General features: G+C 36.5%; 1 protein-coding gene across 1 annotated transcript in view; it reads left to right on the top strand.

The window, feature by feature from the left end:
- The window catches only part of Kif3C (Kinesin family member 3C), a 685,271-nt gene that overhangs the window by 419,850 nt on the left and 242,337 nt on the right, over positions 1-23,084 (top strand). The window contains exons 12-13 of the mRNA XM_090406914.1: positions 5,679-5,788; positions 16,342-16,603. Coding sequence (XP_090263040.1) covers positions 5,679-5,788; positions 16,342-16,603 — 372 coding nt within the window. The remainder of the gene's footprint in view (positions 1-5,678; positions 5,789-16,341; positions 16,604-23,084) is intronic.

The raw sequence follows: 23,084 nt of genomic DNA, 5'->3' as shown, positions 1-23,084 counted from the left end.
CATGGGAAAGATATAGTTTCGGCCATGGGTTCCATAATAGCAAGGCACTGGAAGCATCCTATCTCTTAAGTTTGTGCATAGTGAAAACAAGGAAAGCTCATTCTATCTGGGAAAATTTGCTACTTCCAGCTGCTATAAAAGATGTGGTAAAAACTATGTTTGACAACAAGTTACTAAAAAATGTTGATTTGATTCCTCTTTCAAATGACACTGTCGGTCGCAGAATTAATTATATGGCTGGGGACATAGCATCTCAGTTAATCGAAAGAGTTAAAGAGACCTTATTATGCGTTACAAGTAGACTGCTGATGTTACAAGTGATGTGCAGTTAATATGCTATGTAAGATATGCGCATGATAACAACATTTATGATGATATTCTGTTTTGTAGAACTTTGCCATCCCCAACAACTGGAGAAGAAATATTTCACACTCTCAACAATTACATAATATACAAAGGGATCCAATGGGAAAAATGTATAGGCTTCTGTTCAGATGGAGCTCATGCCCTTCCAGGCAGGCATAGTGGGGTTGTTTCTATGGTCAAGCAAGCAAGTAGCTCCTGATATGAATTGGATACATTGTTTCATACATAGGGAAGCGTTAGCCTCCAAATGAATGCCACCAGAATTTAAAACTGTGCTATATAACGCTGTAAAGCTAGTTAATTTTTATTAAAGCTCAACCATTAAATAAATAACAGGTTATTTTAAGTATTCTGCGATGAAATGGGCAGTGAATATATATAACTTTTGTTTCATTTTGAAATTCAGTATCTTTCCGGGGGCAAAGTACTAACAAGGTTATTTCAATTAAGGCATGAAGTTTTATTATTTGTAAATGAACATAATTCTGATTTTGCATCACTCCTTGTTGATGAAGCATAGTTATCAACACTATCCTATCTTTCAGACATTTTTTCGAAATTAAATGAACTAAATCTCTCCCTTTAGGGAAATTCTTTAACTCTTCTTGATGCCTACGACAAAATAAATGCATTCATGAATAAACTGGTTTTATGGATTAATTATGTAAGAGGTAGACAATTTGCACCTTTTCCAACATTGGAATTCTTTTTAGTGGAAAATGATATTTTTGTTGATTCTGAGTTTCTTGAAAGGTTTTGTGACCACCTCAAAAATCTGAAACGGAATTTTGAAACATATTTTCCGAATAACTTTTATAAGAAATTTCTGTGGGTTCATGATCCATTTCAGGCTTGCAGTCACGAGAACAACCTTTTGTTATCGACAAAAGAACGGTTAATTGAGCTTTCAAGTGACAGTGGACTTAAAATGCAATTCCATGATCTTGGTTTAGCACAATTTTGGATCTCACCTTCAGTGAGAAGTGAATTTCCTGAATTATCTGAAGAATCAATGAAAATCATCATGCAGTTTTCTACAGCCTATCTTTGTGAGAAAGGATTTTCATCGCACCTTCAAATAAAAAAATACAGAAATCGTCTTCGTGTGTGCCGATCTTCGACTGAATTTGACCAATATTGAGCCAGATATCCAACAACTCTGCAAGGGCGAGAAGCTCAACCATCTCATTAAAAGTAAGTAATAACATAATTAGATCATATAATTTATTTGTTTAATAAAAATTAAAACTTTGTTCAGTGATGATACACTTTTAATAGTTTACTTCCAATTTAATTAATTATGTTTCCATATGTATTCAAAACATGCTTTTAGATTTATTGTGTTATGAATGGCACAGTTTTTACGAAATGTTGGTAATTCCTACTTAAGTTTTTAAAAAAATTACGAATAGTCAAAACGACGTATAGGGAAATAAATTAAAAACACTATGTTTATTTTTGAAGTAAAACTTTAATTCCAACATTCTAAAATGTTATTTTTCTTGCTTTCTGTTTGCAAAATCGTCGATGATATTTTCGAAGTCTATTTCGTCACTTAGTTGCTGTTTTATAGACAGTAAGGCAAGATTTCGTAAACGTCAAAAGAGTGCCACCTGGAGCAGTTCCCCCCCCCCCTTCTCCCTTCCTAGCTACGTCTCTGTAAATTAGTTGTCTGTAGAATTGTTTTCAGTATTTTACTGGTCCTTGGCATTAGAAAGATTGAGAAACGCTGGTGTAGAAGATGAAAGTAGAGTAGTTCGTTTTAGTTGGATTGAGTGGTGGAGACGGAGAGTTGTGGAGTCAGTGCCCTCCCTTGATGAGTCTTTGGACTCCCTGGAGGTATCATGTAATAATAATAATTATTTATTCTCATGGCAAAAGGAATACAAAGCAGTTACAGGTCATGTCCAGTCCAAAAAATGCCATTCCATGGCTGCATCTATCACCTTGTGGATGTCCTGGAGGCCCCCACCATGAAATTGGCGCCTTGGGCAGTCATTCACAATATGAATGATCATCTGGGTCACAGGGGAACAGTCACAATAAGGTTGGTCTGACAGTCTTCATTTATGTAGTAGGTAGCCACATCTGCCCTAGTTAGTTATGATTCTATTGGTAGATGATCAAATCTTCCTAGGAAGAGCAAAACCAGGCTGCGAAGCACAGGGATCTTCCACCAGGAAGCCATTTGTTGGAAGATTGTTGAACTAGTGTTCTCTCCACATGTCAGGTGTTGATGGTAAGGCAGCTGAAGAGAGTTTGTCCATGGACCAGAAAGAGTTTCTTGATTTTAGGTGAAGACTAGGTAGATTTATGAGAGTCTGGTGCAGGGGCAGGAGCGGGTTGCTCATTACTTTATTAAATTCTTTAATCAAGGCTTGTCTTCTTCGTATATTTGGTGGAACAATGTTAGATAGGACAGGCAGCCAGGGGTGAGGGGTGCTTATCATATTCTCACAAATTGTGTGCATGGTAGAGTTTAGCTGAGTGTCTATAATGTTAGTGTGCGTACGTCTTTTCCAGTATTCTGCTGCAGAGAATGCGAGGGGTGGTGCAGATCACCTTAGGACTTCTGCACCACAACCCCAGGTTGTTTCAGCAAGCCTTGAAATGATATTATTTCTCATTTTAATTTTGTTGGACGGGTTGGTGGTGTGTCTTTTATAGTTTAGGCTTCAGTCCAGGTGCATCCAAGATATTTCAGGTGAGTCTCATGTTCTACCATTTTGCCACAGAAAGAGAGGTTGAGGTATCGATTTGCCTCTGCATTGTTCAGGTGGAATGCTGTGGACACATTTATAATATGAAAAAATTACATATTTTGCTTGAAGAATTATGTGATAACATGTAATGGCAGCTCATTTTTCTCACTTCATGACTGAAATGAAACTAGAAAGTACAGTGCATAGTGGAGCATGTGGGGTAAGAAGAACACTGTATAATACTGTTGTGAGAGAAATTACGGAGGTTTTGTAACTTGATAAAGAATATTTATGAAGTAATTTGTATAGGAAGAAAAATGTTTACCAGTTATGTATAGTTATGTTATGACAGTGATGATAGGGCAGCACTTGAGGAAAAAAGATACAGAAGGTTGAGTTTTTAATGACTGTTCGTTTTTTCACAGTCATTCAAACAGAAAGAAAAATAATAAATTTCTGAACTTTCAAGGACACAAAAGGAAGATGGGAGAAAGTAAAGGTGATTGGTTTATGTTATGACTTTTAGAGAAAACCAGCAATTAAAATTTCAAATGTTTTTTGTGATTCTTTAAAAGGGAATACTGTAGTATTTTTAAGCATTTCAAATCCAGAAGCTTTATTTCCAGAGTTGGAAATAAAACTTCTTTGTCATCAGCCACTTTAACATTGATTTAGATGATGTTTTAAAATGAAAAGAAAAGTCTAAATTATGAAGAAAATAATATATTTTGAATGCATTTAGAATGGGGCTGAAAATTCACTTGCTACTCATCTCTGATAACTCACTGGTGGCGAGTGAAAAAGTGGATTTTTAGAACCTGGGTATAAATAATTCTCATTGTCCAATTTTCAGTTTTGGTGTTTTCCCATATCATTCTTCTTCAAACTCCTTACTTTTCAAGAAGATTATCTTCTTGTTTAGTGTTGAATATTGTATTTGATTCTTCATTTTCCTGATCTTGATTGCATGAATATAACGTATCATAGTAATTATCTGAAAGACTCTCAGTATATTTTTGTCTTGTTTTGGTAACATCAGTTATATTGATATGGTATTTCTCTAATTCTGTAAGTTCCACTTCTTTTCCATTCATGGTATCTATCTCAAATTCTGCTTATATTGAATTCAAGTTCCAGCAACTGAATTTTCACTGTTCACCTTGGTTTCTTCACTTAAAACAGTGCTGGCTTGTTTAACCAGGTGATATCCTAGCTTACATGACATTTCATGTAGTTTAATCCGATATGCAGAATGTGGTTTGGTTGGCTAAATCCGAAATTGTCGGCTATTCTTATTCATTCACCATCCGTGTAGGTACTTATTAATAGGTATGCACCACAATAAGGTGAGGCTTCATTAGGTCAGATCCCTGTCAGTACTATGAAGTCATTAAAAGACTGCATGGGATCATCTACTTTTCTAGCACTGGATTCTTAAGTGACCTTATAAAATACATGGAGAGAAAAAAATCAGTGTCTACAAATTGTGATTTAAGTAAGTCAAGCAAATGATGCCTCCAGTTAAACACACATATCAGCACAAAACAATAAATTATAAAGAATCATGAAAAATATTTATTAGCTAGCTTATATTTCATGGGATTTCAAATCAGCATCCTCAGAACACAGCTTGTATTACATCCTATGTGTGACAGTGAGTGTGTACACCAGTTCAAATTAGAATGGATAAAAGATCTAAAGTTCTAATGTGCCATCTTCTAATGTTGCATAGTAGAGGTGATTATAGTTAGTGTTGAAGTTGATCATAAGGGTAACTGTCCACCAAATTTTTGTCAGATGAATGCAGCCATACTTGTTGAGGATAGGAGAAGGTTTCATAGCTGCTACTGACTTTAAAAATAGTCTCTTTCACTTGTAACAACTTCTGTATAGCACATTGGTTTTCTTCCACCTAATCTTGTGTGAAGGGGGGGGGGTGTCCAAAGCATGGTCCTGTCTTGTTATAATGAGTAGTTTATGTATTTCTTGTGTTCTCAAGATAGATTTTAATGGATCTTCCTGTTTGTTTTAGAAAATTTAGTAGGGTGGTGGATTGTTCTTCTAGCACAGTTCCTCTATGAGGAACTGTGCTAGAAGAAATGCCATCCCCTGTTATTTCTTGAATTTCTCTAAACAATCCACCACCTTACTAAATTTTCTTTCCTCTTACTTTCATATTTTCTAGATATCACCGATTCCACTCTTTTCCAAACCATCATTTCTGTCTCTTTTTACTCTTCTTACTAAATACTTTGTGTCATGTCTCTCTCTTTCTTTTCCATATGCTCATCCAATCTATTGATGCTCATAAATTCTGTTACTGTGTCACTCTCACCCTTGCATTTATTTTACTTAGTCTTCCATAATCTGGCTTTCATGATTCTTCTCTTACCCTTACTCGATAAATTGTGCAGTAAGACCAAAAGAAAGCTGAAAAATCAGTTACATGTAAATCATACATGAAGGCATAATTTATTGTTATTATGATTTTATGTATATAGGGCTACAAAAGTGAATGGTAAACAGTGAGGAACAATACATAGAGTTCATTATACAGGTAAATTCTACTTCTTTGAAGTTTGAAAGCAAATGTTCCTACTAATTTTGCAGAGGCATTAGCTAAAGTTGATGATGAAGACCGAGTCATGCTGCAGGTTTACGATAACATCAACGAAGAACTGAAAGCAAAAACAGCATTGTTGAAAAGGGCTAAAAAGAAGGTAGGATGATATGAGTTTTTATATTGTTTATTTACTTAAGCAGTAACAAAAATATTTGATTTAGTTTACACACATGTTATGATAGTTATGATAAAGGAAAGAAGGTAGGTCTGATGCATGTATAGTTCTTTTTAGTCTGTTTATAGAAATTTTGTTAATATCTTATCCAATATTTTAACAAAATTTGGACAAACCAGGTAACAGTGCCTCACTTAATATGGGAGTATTCTGTAAAGTAATGCGAGCTGTTGGTGATTATTCATATCAGTGCTTCATGGTATATAATGAGCATTAAAGGAACAAATTAAGCAAATAATTTATTAAGTTGTACACTAAGTTAAAGCGAGATGGTAAATCCCGTTTTATTTTATAGCTGGGTACGAAACTCGGATCGAAATCCATAGAGTTTCATGCTGAAAAAACTATCGGCGAGCCCAAGTGTAAGTAATCACTTGGGTAGTACAACACCAGGGCAACTCCATGCAAAGGTGGAGTAAGCTCCGTCACTAACTTTAATATTCTCTCATAATGTAAAACACAGCTCCTAAGAGATGTATATATACTGTTTTACATTATGAGAAGAGGTCGCTACCCAGACCGGTTTCAACCTTTTTTGAGGTCTCATCAGTGAGTAGGTAGACCTGTAATATTAAGGTTTTAAGTGAACCGAACCTACATATACCTCTACTATAGAATTGCTGAACTGGTGTACTCTTATATTGTTATTACTACAAATAATAAGCCAAAAGACTATTTTTCTGGCGACATAAGTTAAAGGGAGATGGTAAATCCCGTTTTATTTTATAGCCAGGTACGAAACTCAGATTGAAATCTATAGAGTTTCATGCCAAAATACTGTTTCACTGGATTTCTATTCACAGTCTTCAGAGCATGATACTGAACTAGGTTTTTGCAGAAACTATTCAAATTGTAAATGAAAATGGAATAATGTTCTGTCAACGTGCCCCCAGAGGGCACGTTGACAGAACATTATTTAAGAATGACATAACAGTCATTCTTAGATAGTCATCTAGGAATGACTGTTTCCCATATATTTAACAGATTAATGCAGCCATACTTATTAAGGTTAGGTGAGATTTTCATAATGGATGTTGATTCTAAAAATAGTCTCTCAGGCATATAGTAGCTTATGTGCAGAAGAGTTGTCTTCATCCATTTAATCCTTTGTAACTTCATCCATTTAATCCTATGTAAGGGATTACTCAGAGTGCAGGCTATCAGTCGTGAATTACCTGATAATAGAGATGTGGTTTCAGTGTTCTTCGAGGTAGATGTTAATAGATCTGCCAGTCTATAGTTGAAATCATAGAACTTGACACTCCTGGATGAGCATGAGGATGAAACTTATCACTTGTGAAGAACTTTAGCTATCTTTTCAGATGTACAACAGATATAAGTGATGGGAACAGAGTGGGGACGTAACATTTTTTTTCTATTTTATAGGGGTTGTATTCATTGGTTGAAAAAAGTGTGATGAAGATAAATGGGTTCTTTGGAAAGATCGGTGTTATTAGAACAAATAGTCCTGTTCTCTGGATGACATACTGTTGAAACGGGTGATCATGTGACTGCTTATGTAAGTTTCTTCCAATGGGTATAGGTTTTCTCTAAATACAAAAGAATAATGAACCATTGAGTAAACATCTACCTATATCTACAAAACCTAGGCATGAATAATGTCTATGAAGTATGAATGGGAAGAAAAAGAGTTGTTCATTTCTTTTTTTCTGTTGCGAAGCATATTTTTGGTAGTTGGTTGAACTGTTTAAATGAGCTAAAAATGTATCTCATGTTTAAGCTATGAGACCAACAGAAAAAGACATCAACTACTGTCTTTCTTCACGTTTGTTTACATTGCACATACCTAACTTTGTAGACATAGATAGATGTCTACCAAATCGTTTATCATTCTATTATATTTATAGAAAATCTATAAATATCTATAAAAATCAATAAAAATCACAAGATCATCCATCTCAACTGAATGTCATCCAGAGAACAGAGCTGTTATACTGGATTTGCTTGTAGCATTCTTGAATGCTTGGTTTTCCAGATATTCTGTATAGAAATTAGCTGTGTACAGAATGAAACTGAAAAATGAACAGTCTCCTAAGACACACATATATCGGAATCTCCCATTAAGTCTCAGTGTAAAAGTGTATAAGCCTCTGTAGCTCAGTCGGTACAGATGAAGCCCTTTGGTCAGAAAAACCTGAGTTCAATCCCTGTCCATGATGTGAGGAACTTTTGTCTGGTCTCTTTTGACTGAAGGTGAGTTAGCCCATCTCATATGGAGGTAGGTGTTTTTCGTCCCTCAGAACAGGCAAACTGGCCACATGAACACACATGGATCTACAGCCATGAATACATACAGCAATGTGGAAGAGATATGGTCCTCACCACATTATTCTTGTCTCTAGTCAACCATGAGTCATATCCTGGTAGTCAGCCTCCTAGATGGAGACGACACATAATGATGATGATAAAAGAATATAATTATATTAAAAAAAAAAAAAAATCTTGTCCCAGTGAAAATTTTTTATGTGGCTCTCACCCAAGAAAGGTTTAATTGTGAAACCTGTAGTACATTTGTACCGTGGGTGGACTAAGCATATATTTTTCTATTTTTGATTGATTTATTTTTGTATTTTTATTTATTTTTATTACCTAATCTGGAAACCCTGCTCTAGAGACCAAACATGGAATGTTATCAAGTCAATTTCGGCTTCCAATAAGCAGAACGGTGGTTGAAGAGCAGAAACGTTAACCACTCAGCAAGCCAGGCTAGCAGATTAGGAGAAAACTGCACCCTTGTCACATTAAACCACACTGGATATATATAAAGCCTCACAAATTCATAAGCGTAGTACCCCATCATCCTATTGTTAATTGCAAAAATCCCCCCCGCCTTCAAATTTACCACTAAATCACATTTTCCTGCAACAAGCAACTCTCCCTTCATTAAAATTCCATTCATTTCAAAACTATAATAATAATAATAAAAACTTAACCTAAAAAATGCATATATCAAAATCAGCTTTGCTATTTCTTTATTTAATAAACATGCGGCACCTATAGCATTGTCTTCAATTTCGTTGAGTTCAGGAAGAATTATTATTATTATTATTATTGTTGTTGTTGTTGTTGTTGTTCAGGCCTCCACAGCTTCGAAAGACTCATCACAAGAGGTCCTTCCTAAGAAGCACAAAGTCTATCAAGACTCATCCTGGGAGGTCCCTCCTGGGAAACACAAAATCTATCATACCACTCTTTAAACTCATTGACCATTCTCTCTCTCACCACTCTATCACGCAATGCATTCCATGGTTCAACCACCCTCCATGCAAAGCAACCACTCCTCACCCTCTTGCTCACAGTTTCCTTTTGTAAATTCCAGGGATGGCCCCTTTTCATCACTCCTTCCTGCTGTTCAACCAAGCGAAAGAACTCCCCAGTGTCAACCCTGTAACCACCTCTCGACAGTTTGAAAGTCTCAATTATATCACCTCTCCTTCTTCTATACATCAAACTCTGCAGTCCACATTCTCTGAGCCGATCCTCATAACTAACATTGTACAGTCCTAAAACCGTCTTTGTTATCCAAAGATGGTTTTATGACTGTACAATATTAGTTATGATCCTTTGTGCGCTTTCCGCAGTTAATTTATCCCCTTCAAATCCTTGGGAATAAATCTGGGAACAATAGTCTAAGTGTGGTCTCATCAGAGTCTTCTACAACGGAATGATAACTCTTTTATCTCTGCTGATCACTGTCCTTCTCATTATTGCTGCAATCCTCTGTGTTACCTTCACTACTTTTGCAATATGTCCCCTAAATTTCAGGTTTCTATCAATCATCAACCTTGGATCTCATCTCTCTCCTACTTCCTCCGGTATAGCTCCCATACAGTATGCAGCGTCCCATTGATGTGTCCCCAAACCTCAAGACCTTACATTTTGCTGCATTAAACCGACATCCCCATTCATTTGCCTATCTGTCTAGCTTATTCAAATCCTCTTGCAGGGCTACCACATCTGCACTATTACTAATAACTCTTCCCAGCTTCGTATCATCCGCAAACCACTGACAATATCATTGATATAAAGGTTAAACAATATAGGTCCCAGTACTGAGCCCTGTGGGGCCCCACTTGTAACCCTCTGCCTCCTTTAAACTGCCTCACCATACACAAATCTCTGATACCTATCTGACATCCAATCCTGAATAAATACAGTTGACCAACCTGACATACAGACCTATGTGCTGCAACTTAAATATCAGCTTATCATGTGGCACCCTGTCAAATGGCTTCGCTAAGTCCAAGAAAATGGCAGTATATGCCTTTCCCTCATTTTCTGCTCTTGTAACTTTATTATAAAAGGCTTGCATATTGCTAAAACAAGAGCACTCCTTCACAAATCCATTTTGACTCTCATAGATAACATTACCCTCATCTGCCCAATGCTGTATATGGTCCCTCACTAATTTCTCCAAGATCTTAACAACTACTGATGACACACAGACTGGCCTATAATTAGATACTTCCAGTCTGTTACCACCCTTATGCAATGGCACTATCTTACCTTCCTTCCATTCTCTGTGCACCTTTCCCACAGCCAGACTTTCATTGCAAAGCCAGGTGAAAGGTGCTGTCAGTTCTTTAGCTCATTCTCTCAAAGCTCATGGTGAAATACCATCCAGTCCCACAGCTTTACTGACATACAGAGTACTCATTATTTGGAACACACTTTCTTCCTGCACCTCTAACCCTCGAACCTGCCCTATCCCTCTAGTATTAAAATTTACTCCTCCTGAATGAAATACTCCAATAAAGTGTTCATTGAACAATTTCACTATGTCCTCCACATCAGTCACTCTATTCCCATTTTTATCCCACAATGTCATTCTTCTACAGTCATTTCTCCTCCTACTGGCCACATAGCTAAAAAATTCCCTAGGATTTTCTTTGGATCTTAGGCACAATCTCTTCTCATATTCCAGTTTCGCCTTTCTTACCATACTAGTCACTCTCCTGGCCTGTGTCTTATATTCTTCATGCATCTTCTCTTCACCTGTCTCCTTATATCTCTTCCATAGCCTCTTTTGTTGTATTCATTTCCTGTTTAGTACTGTTTGTCATCCACTTTAGTGTCCCCTTCTTGACTCGTGGAATACAACTTACTATTGCTGCTAACAAATATTCCTTCACAATTTCCCAAGGACTAATGATATCCCATCCTTCCAATTCCCTCCTCCATGAAACTTCTCCAAGTTGACTTCTAAGACTATTATAATCACCTGCCTTATAATTCCACCTACCTTCCCATCGCTTTGATACTGCTACAGGTCTATTCATCTTCTAAGTCAAAACCATATGGTCACTCTCTCCAACTGGTGGGAGAGATGTCATGTCAGTTATTATCAACTCTTCTGATGCTATGACCAAATCCAAAACAGTTGAATCTCTTCTTTCCTTCTTTACATGTTGCCTAAGACATTTGTCCCTCAAGAATTCTAGAAATTCCATTCCTTTATTACTACATGCATCTTCCTCTCCCCAATTTATACTGCTGTAGTTAAAATCTCCCATAACAGTCATTCTTCTTGCACTTGCCAATTAACTGTCTAAACATCTCCTGGTCCCCACCGTCTCTGCTCCTTGGTCTGTAGCAACACCCCACTAAATATCCTGCCTTGCCCACTTCTACCTCACATAATTTACTTTCAAAATCATTAGTGTCACTGCCTTCCAAAGCCTCCACTCTTAGAGGACATAAGTCGTCACTTATCATAAGCAGTACTCCACCACCACGTTTTCCCTTCCTATCCTACCTAAAATGCTGTACCCAGCTACTTCTATTCCTGTTATTATATCCTCTTCTGTCAACCATGTCTCAGTGATCCCAATAATCTTTGGCCAGGCTGATGCTATCAGCTAAACCAATTGCTCTCCTTTATTCCGAATACTCCTAGTATTAGTATAAAGCATAAAAATGCCATTGTTTCTGTACCCAGCATTATCTCCTCTAGACTCCACTGGGCTCACTGTTACCTAAAGTCATCCCCCTTCTCCCAAGTAGCCATTCCCACAAGAGGCCACCCCTGCTACACTCACCCTGCGACACACCAACTCGTTCAGAATAGTAATCTCTCTAGATGCCTACGTCCTTCGTCATTCAAATGCAAGTGGTCTCTCGCATACAATTTGTCTCTGTCCTCAAGTACCCTCCAAGCATCCACATATTCCAATCCTCTCTTCTGACACATTCTAGCTATTATGTGATTCAATATTACTGCTTCTGCTCAGCTCGTCACTATCATACCTAGGCAACATGCACACTATCTTTCCTCTCTGTGTCTTCTTTCATACAACCTAGCAAGAACCTGATATCTCTCGCTGCCCAATTTACATTACCATTAAAGTCATTTGTTCCTACCATCACAATCATCTCATCCACGCTTTCGCCCCTCTTAATTGCCATAGCCACACTTTCTATTGTTCCTCCAGGCAAACACTCCTCACGCATCCTATCTTGACTACCACGGATCATCGAGTCCCCATACATTACACCTCTTACCACTCTATTTCTTGATTTCTCACATGCATCTATCACTCTCTCTCTCTCTCTCTCTCTATGTGCTCCCCTACTTACCTGCCTTCCTGACATCACTCTATCCCTGGTTCCAGTACTCCCTTGCAATCCTCTCTTCCACTGTTCCTATTCTCTCCTCTTCTATCATTCCCATATCTGTCTCTCATTCCCTCTCTTCCATTTATTCTATTCTCTCCTCTTCTATCTTTCACATAAGTCTCTCATTCCCTCTCTTCTACTGTTCCTATTCTCTCCTCTTCTATCAATCCCATAACTCTCTCTCACCCCTACTCTGATTCGCCTTGCTTCGTCTCTTCTATTCGCCTAATCTCATCTTTCACACTTCTCATCTCATTACCTAGACATTCCACCTGCTCTTTCAGCTCATCTATCTCTCTCTGCAAGTCATCCACTCTTATTTGCCATTCATCCTCCCAATTGAGACCATCTCCTAAAACTTCACAATGTAGAATATGCAGTAATGAAGAAACAAACAGTGTAATAACTCAGTTTGTTTATTGAACGCTCGTAAATGTTAAATCAAGCTTTATAAAATGCAGTTGGAAGCTGCTTTGCCAGTCCTGATATTATTACGAACACTGAAAATGTGAGTAGCCATAATTAACAAATAATAAGCAATAATAAAAACAAATAATAATGGAAAACGTTCTCAAGAGATTTTCCTTTTTATTGTATGGAATTTTTTGCTCAGGAATCTAGGGCATCAGCAGTAAAAATTTTAAATGAAACAAGCATAAGTAACAAAACAAAGAATTCTACAATGACAACCTGTGAACTACTTGTAAATGACACAGAGAAGCATAATCACAAGTATTTTTTTGGTCCTGAGTGCATTTGTTTTAAGCAAATGAGATATGGGATGGGATGTACAAAGAACATTTTCTCATAAGGGGGAATACTTTAGTCCATCATTAAATAAGTATAATCATACTACAAAAAAAAGTATCTTTGTGTGGTACCTTAGTCCTCTTCGAAAGGATCTAATTTCAAAGTGAAAAAGGATCATTCCATTTCAAGTCAGATGGAAGCCTTCAACTTTCTGTTTTTCATAAGAAAACCCACACCACACCTTATATCCATTCTCAGTCACATCATCATCCTTATAAAAAATATTTAGCACCATTAAAGTCTCTCATCCATTAGGTTCACACTTTATGCTCTACTGAAGCATTATTGACACAAGAAATAAATTTTGTTATGACCACATTTTTTTGTCTAACAGCTTCACCATGTCCTTTGTTAACAAGGTCATTGACAGTTTTGCAGTTTCTAAGTCACTTGCTTCTGGAATTAATCAGTCATATTGTCATCCTTGAGATCAAGGCTATTTCTTAGAGGATTGCTAGACTATTTATATCTGCTGGACTTGATGTAACTTTTCATCCTGTTAATAAATTTTCATTCTTTCTAGACCATTCAAAGGATAAACTTTAAATTCTATCCAATCCTCGTGTTTTTTCAAATACCCCAAGTAAGACAGCCTTTGTGGGCTATCTTTGGCCAGTCTGCAACTGTTCATCATGATTAACAGTTCAGCTACAGTTGATTCGAGGAGACTGATCAGACTGAACAAGTGATTTTTCACCAAAATCAGATCCTTTGGACAAAAGGCTAAGGTCCTCCACAAAAGCTTCTTTTAGAATTATTATACAAAAAAAAAAAAAAAAAATGCTCTGAAACTTCATATATCCCAATCTTAATAGAAATGATGAACAAAAGTTCTCTCTCCTTGTGGGAAATTATTCTTCTTTGTACATCCCATCCTTAGACAGTTTATTTTTTTAAATCTAATTTGCTTAAAAAATTATCATAATAACTAAACAGTTACTTGAGACTCTCCCTTTGTATGGTATTTTACATGCCATCCACATGTTCTCATTGTTCCTTTAATTACCTGTGCTTGTTTAATTTAAACTTTATACTGATGATTTCCTCAACACTTCTAGGAAATAAAAAACAATCTCTCGTGTAATTATTCTTACATAATAGCAGAATCTGAAAAAGCGAAATCAAATTAAAATTTAAAGATTTGAATTTGCACAGATAAACTGAGTAGGGGAACTGGAATTTGGATTAAGAGAATAGCAGAACTAGGAACATGAAGACTGCAAGTGTAGGAGTAGTATCTCTATTTCAGAGTGTGCATAGTGCAATCATATTGATGATGTCCTTTGGTTGGAAAGACCTAGATTTGGATTGAATCCCTTCTAGGATGCAAGGAATCTTTATAAGGGCTTTCAACTGATATTGATTGGCCATTTATGGGCAAAAACCCTGCCTATAAATGGGAGGGTTTATGATCTCAGAAACTAAATCAGGTTTTTCATACCACAATAAGAAAAACTGGCCAGGCAAAAACATGCAGTTCACATACAAAAATATATTCATATTATATAAATATATATAAACATATGTTATATATATAAACATGTGTTATATATAAATATACAACACATGTTTATATATGTATATATACACTGAGGAAGGTTTGCATTAGGAACACCCCCCCCCCCCCAATTTCCTTGTATGCCATGATTATGAAGTACATGTGATATCAATATCACGTATGGCTACTATAAATGGGCACACCTCTCCTCTATGCAATCAGTAAGTGTTTGCTTGTAATTGGGAAATGTTATGACCTAAGCCAGTTTGACCACAGGCAGATAGTTGGGGCTCAGAGGTGCGTGCCGGTATTTCAGAAACAGCTGCACTTGTTAGTTGCTTCTGCACTACTGTATCAAGGGTGTACCAGGACTGGATTAACTATGAACAGACATCTAGCAGAAGGGTTTACATTGGTCATCCATACTTGGTTGATCCTAGAGGTGAGTGTCAGATGTCACGACTGGTATCTCATCAACAGTCATAGCTCACCCACTAGTACAACAGCAGGGCAGTTTGAGTCATTTCCACATGCACAAAGCAAGATACTGTGCATGGTGCGTGTGGAAATGGCTCAAACTGCCCTGCTGTTTGAGCCATTGCTGTTGGTTCCACAGCTGGAGACCAACAAGGATACTCATGATGACAGCTAGGCATCACAAACAATGCCTCACATAGACCAAGGAATGTTATCAATGAACCCTGGACAGATGGAAGAAGGTTATTTGGGGTGATGCATCCCATTTCCTGTTGCACCATGCTGATGGCCAGGTTTGCATTTGGTGTAAGCTGCATTAATCTCCTGGTTGCAAAGTTGTAGTTCAACAGGCTGGTGGAGGTGGTGTTATGGTCTGGGGGTGCTTATTTCTCACACACCCTAGGTCTGTTGTTATTATTCCCACAAACACTGATTGGTGAACACTACAGGGACATGTTAGCCGACCATCTGCATCCATGTCTACAGGAGGCCTATCCCGATCACAATGCCATCTTTCAACAGGACAGTGACCTTATCATCAGGCTCGTACAACTACTGAGTGGTTGGAGGAACATGACAATGAATTTGCCACATTGCCTTGGCTCCCAAACTCCCCTGACTGTAACCCAATTGAACATGTATGGGATATGCTAGAACTGAGTGTGGGATCTGTTGATCCTCCTTCATGGAATGAGTGTGAACTGAGAGAGTTGCTGCACCAGACATGGGTTGGATTATGCATGGAGAATGTTCGACACCTTGTGGAATAGGTTCCTAGGCATCTGCAATCTGTGATTGCACAGAGAGGTGGACCAATGTGTTATTAGGTGGGTTATGGAAACCAGGGATAACTGGCTCTAAAGGAAAACACTACTGAAGAATGATGATAATTCTTCTCTGTGTAATAGCAGATCAGTCAATCATTTTGGTATTCTTTTCTATTGTTCTATAACATATCAGTGCATTGTATAAGTGGTGATGATGGTAATTGGTAGAGTAATAAATTTGTCAGAGAAATATTAATCCATTTTATTTATTTTCCTCTCTCCATTAGATTCAAGCATTAGAAAGAGAAGTACGTGACCTTCAAAGTGAATTTGAAATAGATAGAACAGATTATCTTGAAACTATCAGAAGGCAAGATCAACAAATTAAATTGCTGCAACAGATTTTAGATAAAGTTCAGCCTTGCCTAAGGAAGGATTGCAATTATTCTTATTTGGATCGCATTAAAGGAGAGAGTACATGGGATGAAAATCTACAAAAATGGAAAATTCCTGAATTAGTTATATGTCGCACCAGACTTCCCCCTACAGGTATATTGGTAATAAGAATTTTCAGATATTTCTGTACAATGAAAAACAACATATGCATTTTTAGTTGATGCTGCTAAGCCTTCAGAAATTGCTCAAACAGGTTCCTCACAAATGTTGTAAGAGCTTAGTCTATAAACATTCCAAATATTAAATCTCTCTGAAAATTTAAAAGTTATTTAATATTGAAAGATAAGAATTTCACTAGATACAGCTTCTGCTAGGTGATGTGTTCATCTATATGTATCATCTTTCATAATGATGCAATAGTTCATAATAATAACAGGAATTGTATTTAGATCTATATCTTTTAATGTTGAAAAAGTATGAAAGATCTTCCTAAATACAACTTCTGCTATGTAATGTACATAACAAGATGATATGTACCTCATGTATCTTTCATAATAGTGCATTTGGAGAAACAAAACAACATGCATCCTTTAGAAAAGATATGAGTTGAATTGTGACGACCAGGTGAAATATTTGTGTTGAGTTTGAATAAACTCCCCCTCTCCCATTCTCCCTCCGAACCATCTGCAAAATCGGGTGTTCATCGTACAAAACAAACAAAAGTATATTTAATTAGTTGATTGGAGTGGATTTCTGCTGTGAGGTCTAAGACACCATGGAGGTAGACAGGTAGTAATAATAGCAGGTAATAATAATAATCCAGTACTTTGTACTGCTCATGAGCTTAATGACCTCCAGAACTTTTTCTTTTTCTCGAAACTGTCATTTAATGATGCTGTTCATCCATCTAACTCCTGCCCAATTTGTCCTCCTGACTTAGCACACAGTCTGATATTGCTTTCTTTGAATAACCCTTGACTATCTCCCATGCACCTCACATCTTTTCCCTCTGGATTCTTATGCTGTGTCATTTCTTCAAGTTGGTTCCTCAGTTTGTCTTAAATCATAGGGATTTGTCTTAATCTGTAATTCCATATTCTTCATCATCATAACACTAAATACAGACCTTATGATTGGTTCTGGTCTCATGTTTAATCTAATAGCCCCGTTGAGGTCTATCCACCCTTCTCTTCCAACTTAGTTTATATTTCATTTATTTATATTTCACGATATCAAATGCTGACCCTTCACTGTGCATGTTCTTTCCAGTTTTTTTTTTTTCATTGATTTTATTTTTAGTTCTCTTAAATCATCTTTATTCCTTTTTGGGGTCTAATAATGTGTATTTCTCAGTTCTTCTCAAGAATCTAATTTCACTCATTCTTATTCTTGGTCTGTCTTGTTTGCTTATTGTCCAAATTATTATTGAGATCTACATGGAGTTAGAGACAAATTGTGGAAGATACACACTATCACACACTGAGTTTATCAAACTGGTCCCATTCATTGTGTCTGCATTCTCAAACAATACATTCCTCACCAGCCACTCTCTCCATGCAAAGAACCTGTCCTTCATTCCATTGCTCACACTCTCTTTATACAGTTTCCAGGGATTGCCTCTTGTTCTACTTCCCCCCTCTCCCATTCTATGAAAAATATTCCTTACATGTTAACCTGGTAACAACCCTGATCAACTTATGTCTCGATCATGTCCCACCTCCTGTTCACAAGGCTTTGCAAATTATACTCCCTCAATCTGTCTTCATATTCCACATTCCAAAGGCTAGTTACTACCTTTGTGAATGTGAATTTTCTCTGGACCCTTTCTAATATATCCTTATCACCATGAAAACCAGTTGACCAAATCTATGCATATTAATCCATATGAGGCCTGATCCAGGCCTTGTCCAGTAGAATCATAACCTGTTTATTTCTGCACACTAAGATCCTCTACATCAGCGCTTCCCAAACTGTGGGCCCCCTTGGGGACCATAGGTTTTGTTGAGGGGGACCGTGAAATAATGAAAACAAATTTAGTATTTGTTACACAAATTTAAACAAATTTATTAAAATGTTTTAAGACTAAGTAGATTATTTTTATCTTAAAAGAAACGTATTTAATTTTTATTATTTATTATTTCTTTTTTGTTATTTTTTTATATTTTAATGGAAAAAAAATCACACATTGGTGCAGGTTTACAAATTTTGCTTCCTGCGTATTTCAGTGCTTAATGAATATTAGTAAATATATGCTTATTCATATAAGTTTCATTTCAAAGCAAAAATCTAAGAATTGCGGTTTCAAATATTTCACCTGATATTGACTTTTTGTGTAGCAGTATTCAAACACATCCATCACATTAAATTGTTATTAAACTTTTTTTATGTTTTTAATTCTTTCTTTATTACTAATCGTTTTATGTTTCATGTGCTTGTCTGCAAATGTACAATAACAATATATCTATCTACCAAAAAAAAATATGAGTTAATGTGCCAGGTCAAATGGTATGTAAGATGCTAAAAATGTAATATTTGCATTTGATTTTTGCAATATTCGCTGTGTATCTTTTGTATTGAATATAAATACAACAAATATTATAATAACATATGTCTATATTACGATTTTCTTTTGAGGCGGGGGAGCTGTGAAATATTTCAATATTTCCAAAGGGGGCCCTGACATCCAGAAGTTTGGGAAACACTGCTCTACATCATTGCCATTATCCAATGTGACAACTTCACCACTTGTGTCATGTCCCGATTTCAGACAAAGTACAGAGACCACAACTGTGTTTGAAATAATTACTTTAATTTTCCGACGTTTCAAAGGTCATCATTTGGAGTAAACACACACACGTGTGTGTGTGTGTGTGTAGATAGATATATATATATATATATATATATATACATACACACTCAGAGACAGAGGCAAGGTATATTACATTTCGAACAGTATGCCATAGAGACGGTGATTTGATCACTGTCTCTATCACCGTTAACCCCCACCCCAATTGATAACTTTTATATAGAAGCTTTTGGGCAACATACTCTAGATCCCTTTACTTTAAAACCCAAAGTATGCCTTAGATATGTTGATGATGTTTTTGCTATCTGATCCCATGGCCACCAGACATTAGACACTTTTCTCAGCCACCTAAACAAACAACACAAATGCATACAATTCACAATTGAGAATAAAATTTTCTAGGTACACTTATCGCACATTCGTCTGGCATTCTTTCCTTCACTGTTTACAGCCTACACATACTGGCCAGTATATATACACATGAACTCTTATGTGTATATATGTGTCACCACCCAACACAAAAACTAGGTATCATTAACACACTAAAAAAAAACAGGGCTTTGAAGATTTGCTCCAGTGATCAAGCACTTAAAGTTGAATTAAAAGTTATCAACAATACCTTCTCGAAAAATGGCTACAGCCAAAATACTATCAACAAAATTCTTCACAAGACCCCACTTAAAAATAAAAATAAACTGGATTACAATAGAACTGTAACTATTCCATACATTAAAGGGATATCAGATAAAATAAACAGAATACTACATAAATACAACTTTAATGTCACCTTTAAACCTCCTGCAAAATTAAAGAACTTATTCAACTCATTCAAGGATCCACTTTGTCTGCTGACTCACCCTAGAGTATACCGTATTCATTGCATCTATATAGGTGAATAGCCTATTTGCCTTATATAGGTGAAACAGGATGCACAAATGCTATCTGCAAAAAAGGAACTTAAACAGTGCATTAAATTTAATAACTATAGTAAATCCAGCCTTTCTGATCATGCCCTACTGACATAAAATACTTATCCCTAGAGGGATGTAGCAGAGGAATGGCAAGCTGGCTGCATTAACTTGCATAAAGTTCCTAATTATGTGGACTTAACATGTCTTGGATGAATGTAAAATGGATGGATTATTAGAGAACCTCCATGGAGTAAGGGACTAATTGACAGAGGCTAAATATCACCCACATCAGCATCCTACTGTTTCTTGAATTCATTCACACTTCTTGCACTCACCACCTTAAAAGATAAGCCATTCCAACATCATACTCTGAGAGGAAAATCTTGTTCTCATCCCTTTCTTTACTGCATTCATTATCATCAGCTTCCAAGGATGCTTCTCATTCTCTCCCTGCCTTCTATAAAAAAAAATCCATCTGCCAGTATGGAAATCGGTTCAGAAGTTTGTAGGTCTTTATTATTTCATCCCTGTTTCTTCTATATGCTAGTGTGTATTTCACACATTTTCAGTCTATCCTTGTAATATACATTTCATAATCCTTAGCACTTTCGTGTGCATCACCACTATATTTGCATCGCTACATAAACCAGGAGACCAGATCTGTACACAGCAGCCAAAGAGACAAAATGACTTCTGTATCCTTACAAAGTTCTTTGTGTAACAGCATTGGTATTATCCTCTGAGTTGCATATTCATCTTTGCTATATGACTCTTGAAGTTCAACTTCCTATCAAAACTCTAAAAACCCTGGTATGATCAGTTTCTTCTTGCTTAATTGCACTAGTATAATATACTGCTGGATATTTCATCACATCAAAGTGCATAACTTAACATTTACTAACATCGAACTAGCTTTACTTATCTCCATTTCCAGTCTGTTCAAATCATTTTGCAATACAGGCAGTTTCTGATTTTCATAATAAGAGATTCCACAAACTTTACATAATTTGAATTTTACATAAATTGAATTTAATCCCTTCTTTGGTTATACAAAACCTGATTCGTACATGTTTACTGTGTATGTAGTAGTTCATTAATATATTTTAAAAGTTATTTCTGTTAGTTTCAGTCACATTATTTACACAAATTGCATTTCAATATGTAATTATTAACTCAAAGTAATGTAATACAGTAGAAATTGCATGAGAAAAGAGACGTTAAAAAATTGTTCCTTTGGCCATTCATCCTTTCTTATGTAATTATTAGAAGACGACTTGAATAGTGGCTTGTTTCTTCTCTTCATGAATCTCAGGCTAATACATATACATATACAGGCAGTCCCTAACTTACGTAACTTATGCAAATTATTGTGAAAGGGTAAAAAAAAAAAGAGAGAGAGAGAGAGAGAGAGAGAATTATAAAAATTTTAGTTAACATACCTATAATTTACATGCCATTTAATGGCATTCCTCCACAAGGTGGACAGACCATGTGACACGTGTGTACACTTTCCATGTCTTGTTTTATAATATAACATGATGTGCTATATTTTTTTTAGTTTTATATACATCTGTATTTTATTTTATTTTATTTTATTTTACAGGGTGTTCGGGATAAATTTGACAGTTTCGTAAGGAAAAAGAAAATCTTCTTTGTATCTATTAAATTTAATGAATTGACAAAAAAACATTACAGGCAGAGTTAATTACAATACTATCAACAAGATTTACTCAAAATAACCACCATTAGCATCGATCACAGCTTCAATTCTGCTTCGGAACCTCGAACAAGCTGATGCTACAGTCTCCCTGGGAAGGGCCGCAAAAACTGTTTTAATTTTATCCATTAACTGGGCTTTTGTATTACTGGAAGTGCGATTGGTGTCTTTTTCAACTGCGCCCCATACAAAATAATCCATGGGGTTAAGGTCTGGGGAGTTTGGAGGCCAAACATTTGGACTGGTGAAGTCGTAGAAATTTTCAGACAACCATTTTTGACTTTTCCCAGAGGTGTGGCAAGGGGCCGAATCCTGCTGCCATACATACGGCCTACCATTGGCTACCCTTGTTATCCAGGGCTTGACTACAGTTAGCAACTCCACGAACAAAGCCCGAATTCCAATGCCAGGGTTCTTCAACACCTGTTCCTGCAGATTTGCGAGGAATTCTGCTGTACGAACGCAATCAGATCGTCTGCTAGGGATCTTTCTTCTTGCTACATCCTCGTAGTCACCATTGCAAGTCTCTAGTTCATGCCTGATTGTTTTTACTGTATTCAGGGAGCATTGGGCAGCAGTCGTAATATCCTTATTTTGATGGCGGGCACGAATCATCATGATACAAGTTATTCTCTTCCATGATTCAGGTGGGTTCCAGCTATCCATCCTTTCTGACATCTTGTATGTGAATGAAGAAGGGTCCAAACTTTTAAATGAAGAGAAGTGTGTGTTAATACATGTAACTTACGGAAAAATATAATTAATTATAAATATGTCAAATTTATCCCGAACACCCTGTATATTGTATTTTTATTTTATATATTCGTATTTTATATACATCTGACCACAGCTGATTGTCTTGTACCTCCTACATAACATCTCGATACCGGTTGATTATGCAGATTCCCATAATCACCCACCTTGTAATTCCACATAAATTGCCTCTTGTCTGAAATCTGACCTCCTACCCCCCAAATATGTAGTCATGATCATTCTCATCACCCAGTTGGCAGTATTGGTACCTCATTCGCAACAATATCTTGTGAAGATATCACAAAATCTCGAATGCTCTAAAACCTCATGTTGCTTCTGTCACTGCATTAATTGCTCTTCAGAAACTCGAATTCATTCTTCAGTTTCCATACACTGTGTCCTCCTTCTAGTTCACATTCATATTATTAAAATCTCCCATTATGATAG

Source organism: Typopeltis vanoorti, chromosome 17 (assembly GCF_054136105.1).
Source record: "Typopeltis vanoorti isolate ZY-2024b chromosome 17, IOZ_Tvanoo_1.0, whole genome shotgun sequence".
NCBI classification, from domain to species: Eukaryota; Metazoa; Arthropoda; class Arachnida; order Uropygi; family Thelyphonidae; genus Typopeltis; species Typopeltis vanoorti.
This window is presented reverse-complemented; position numbering and strand designations above follow the sequence as displayed.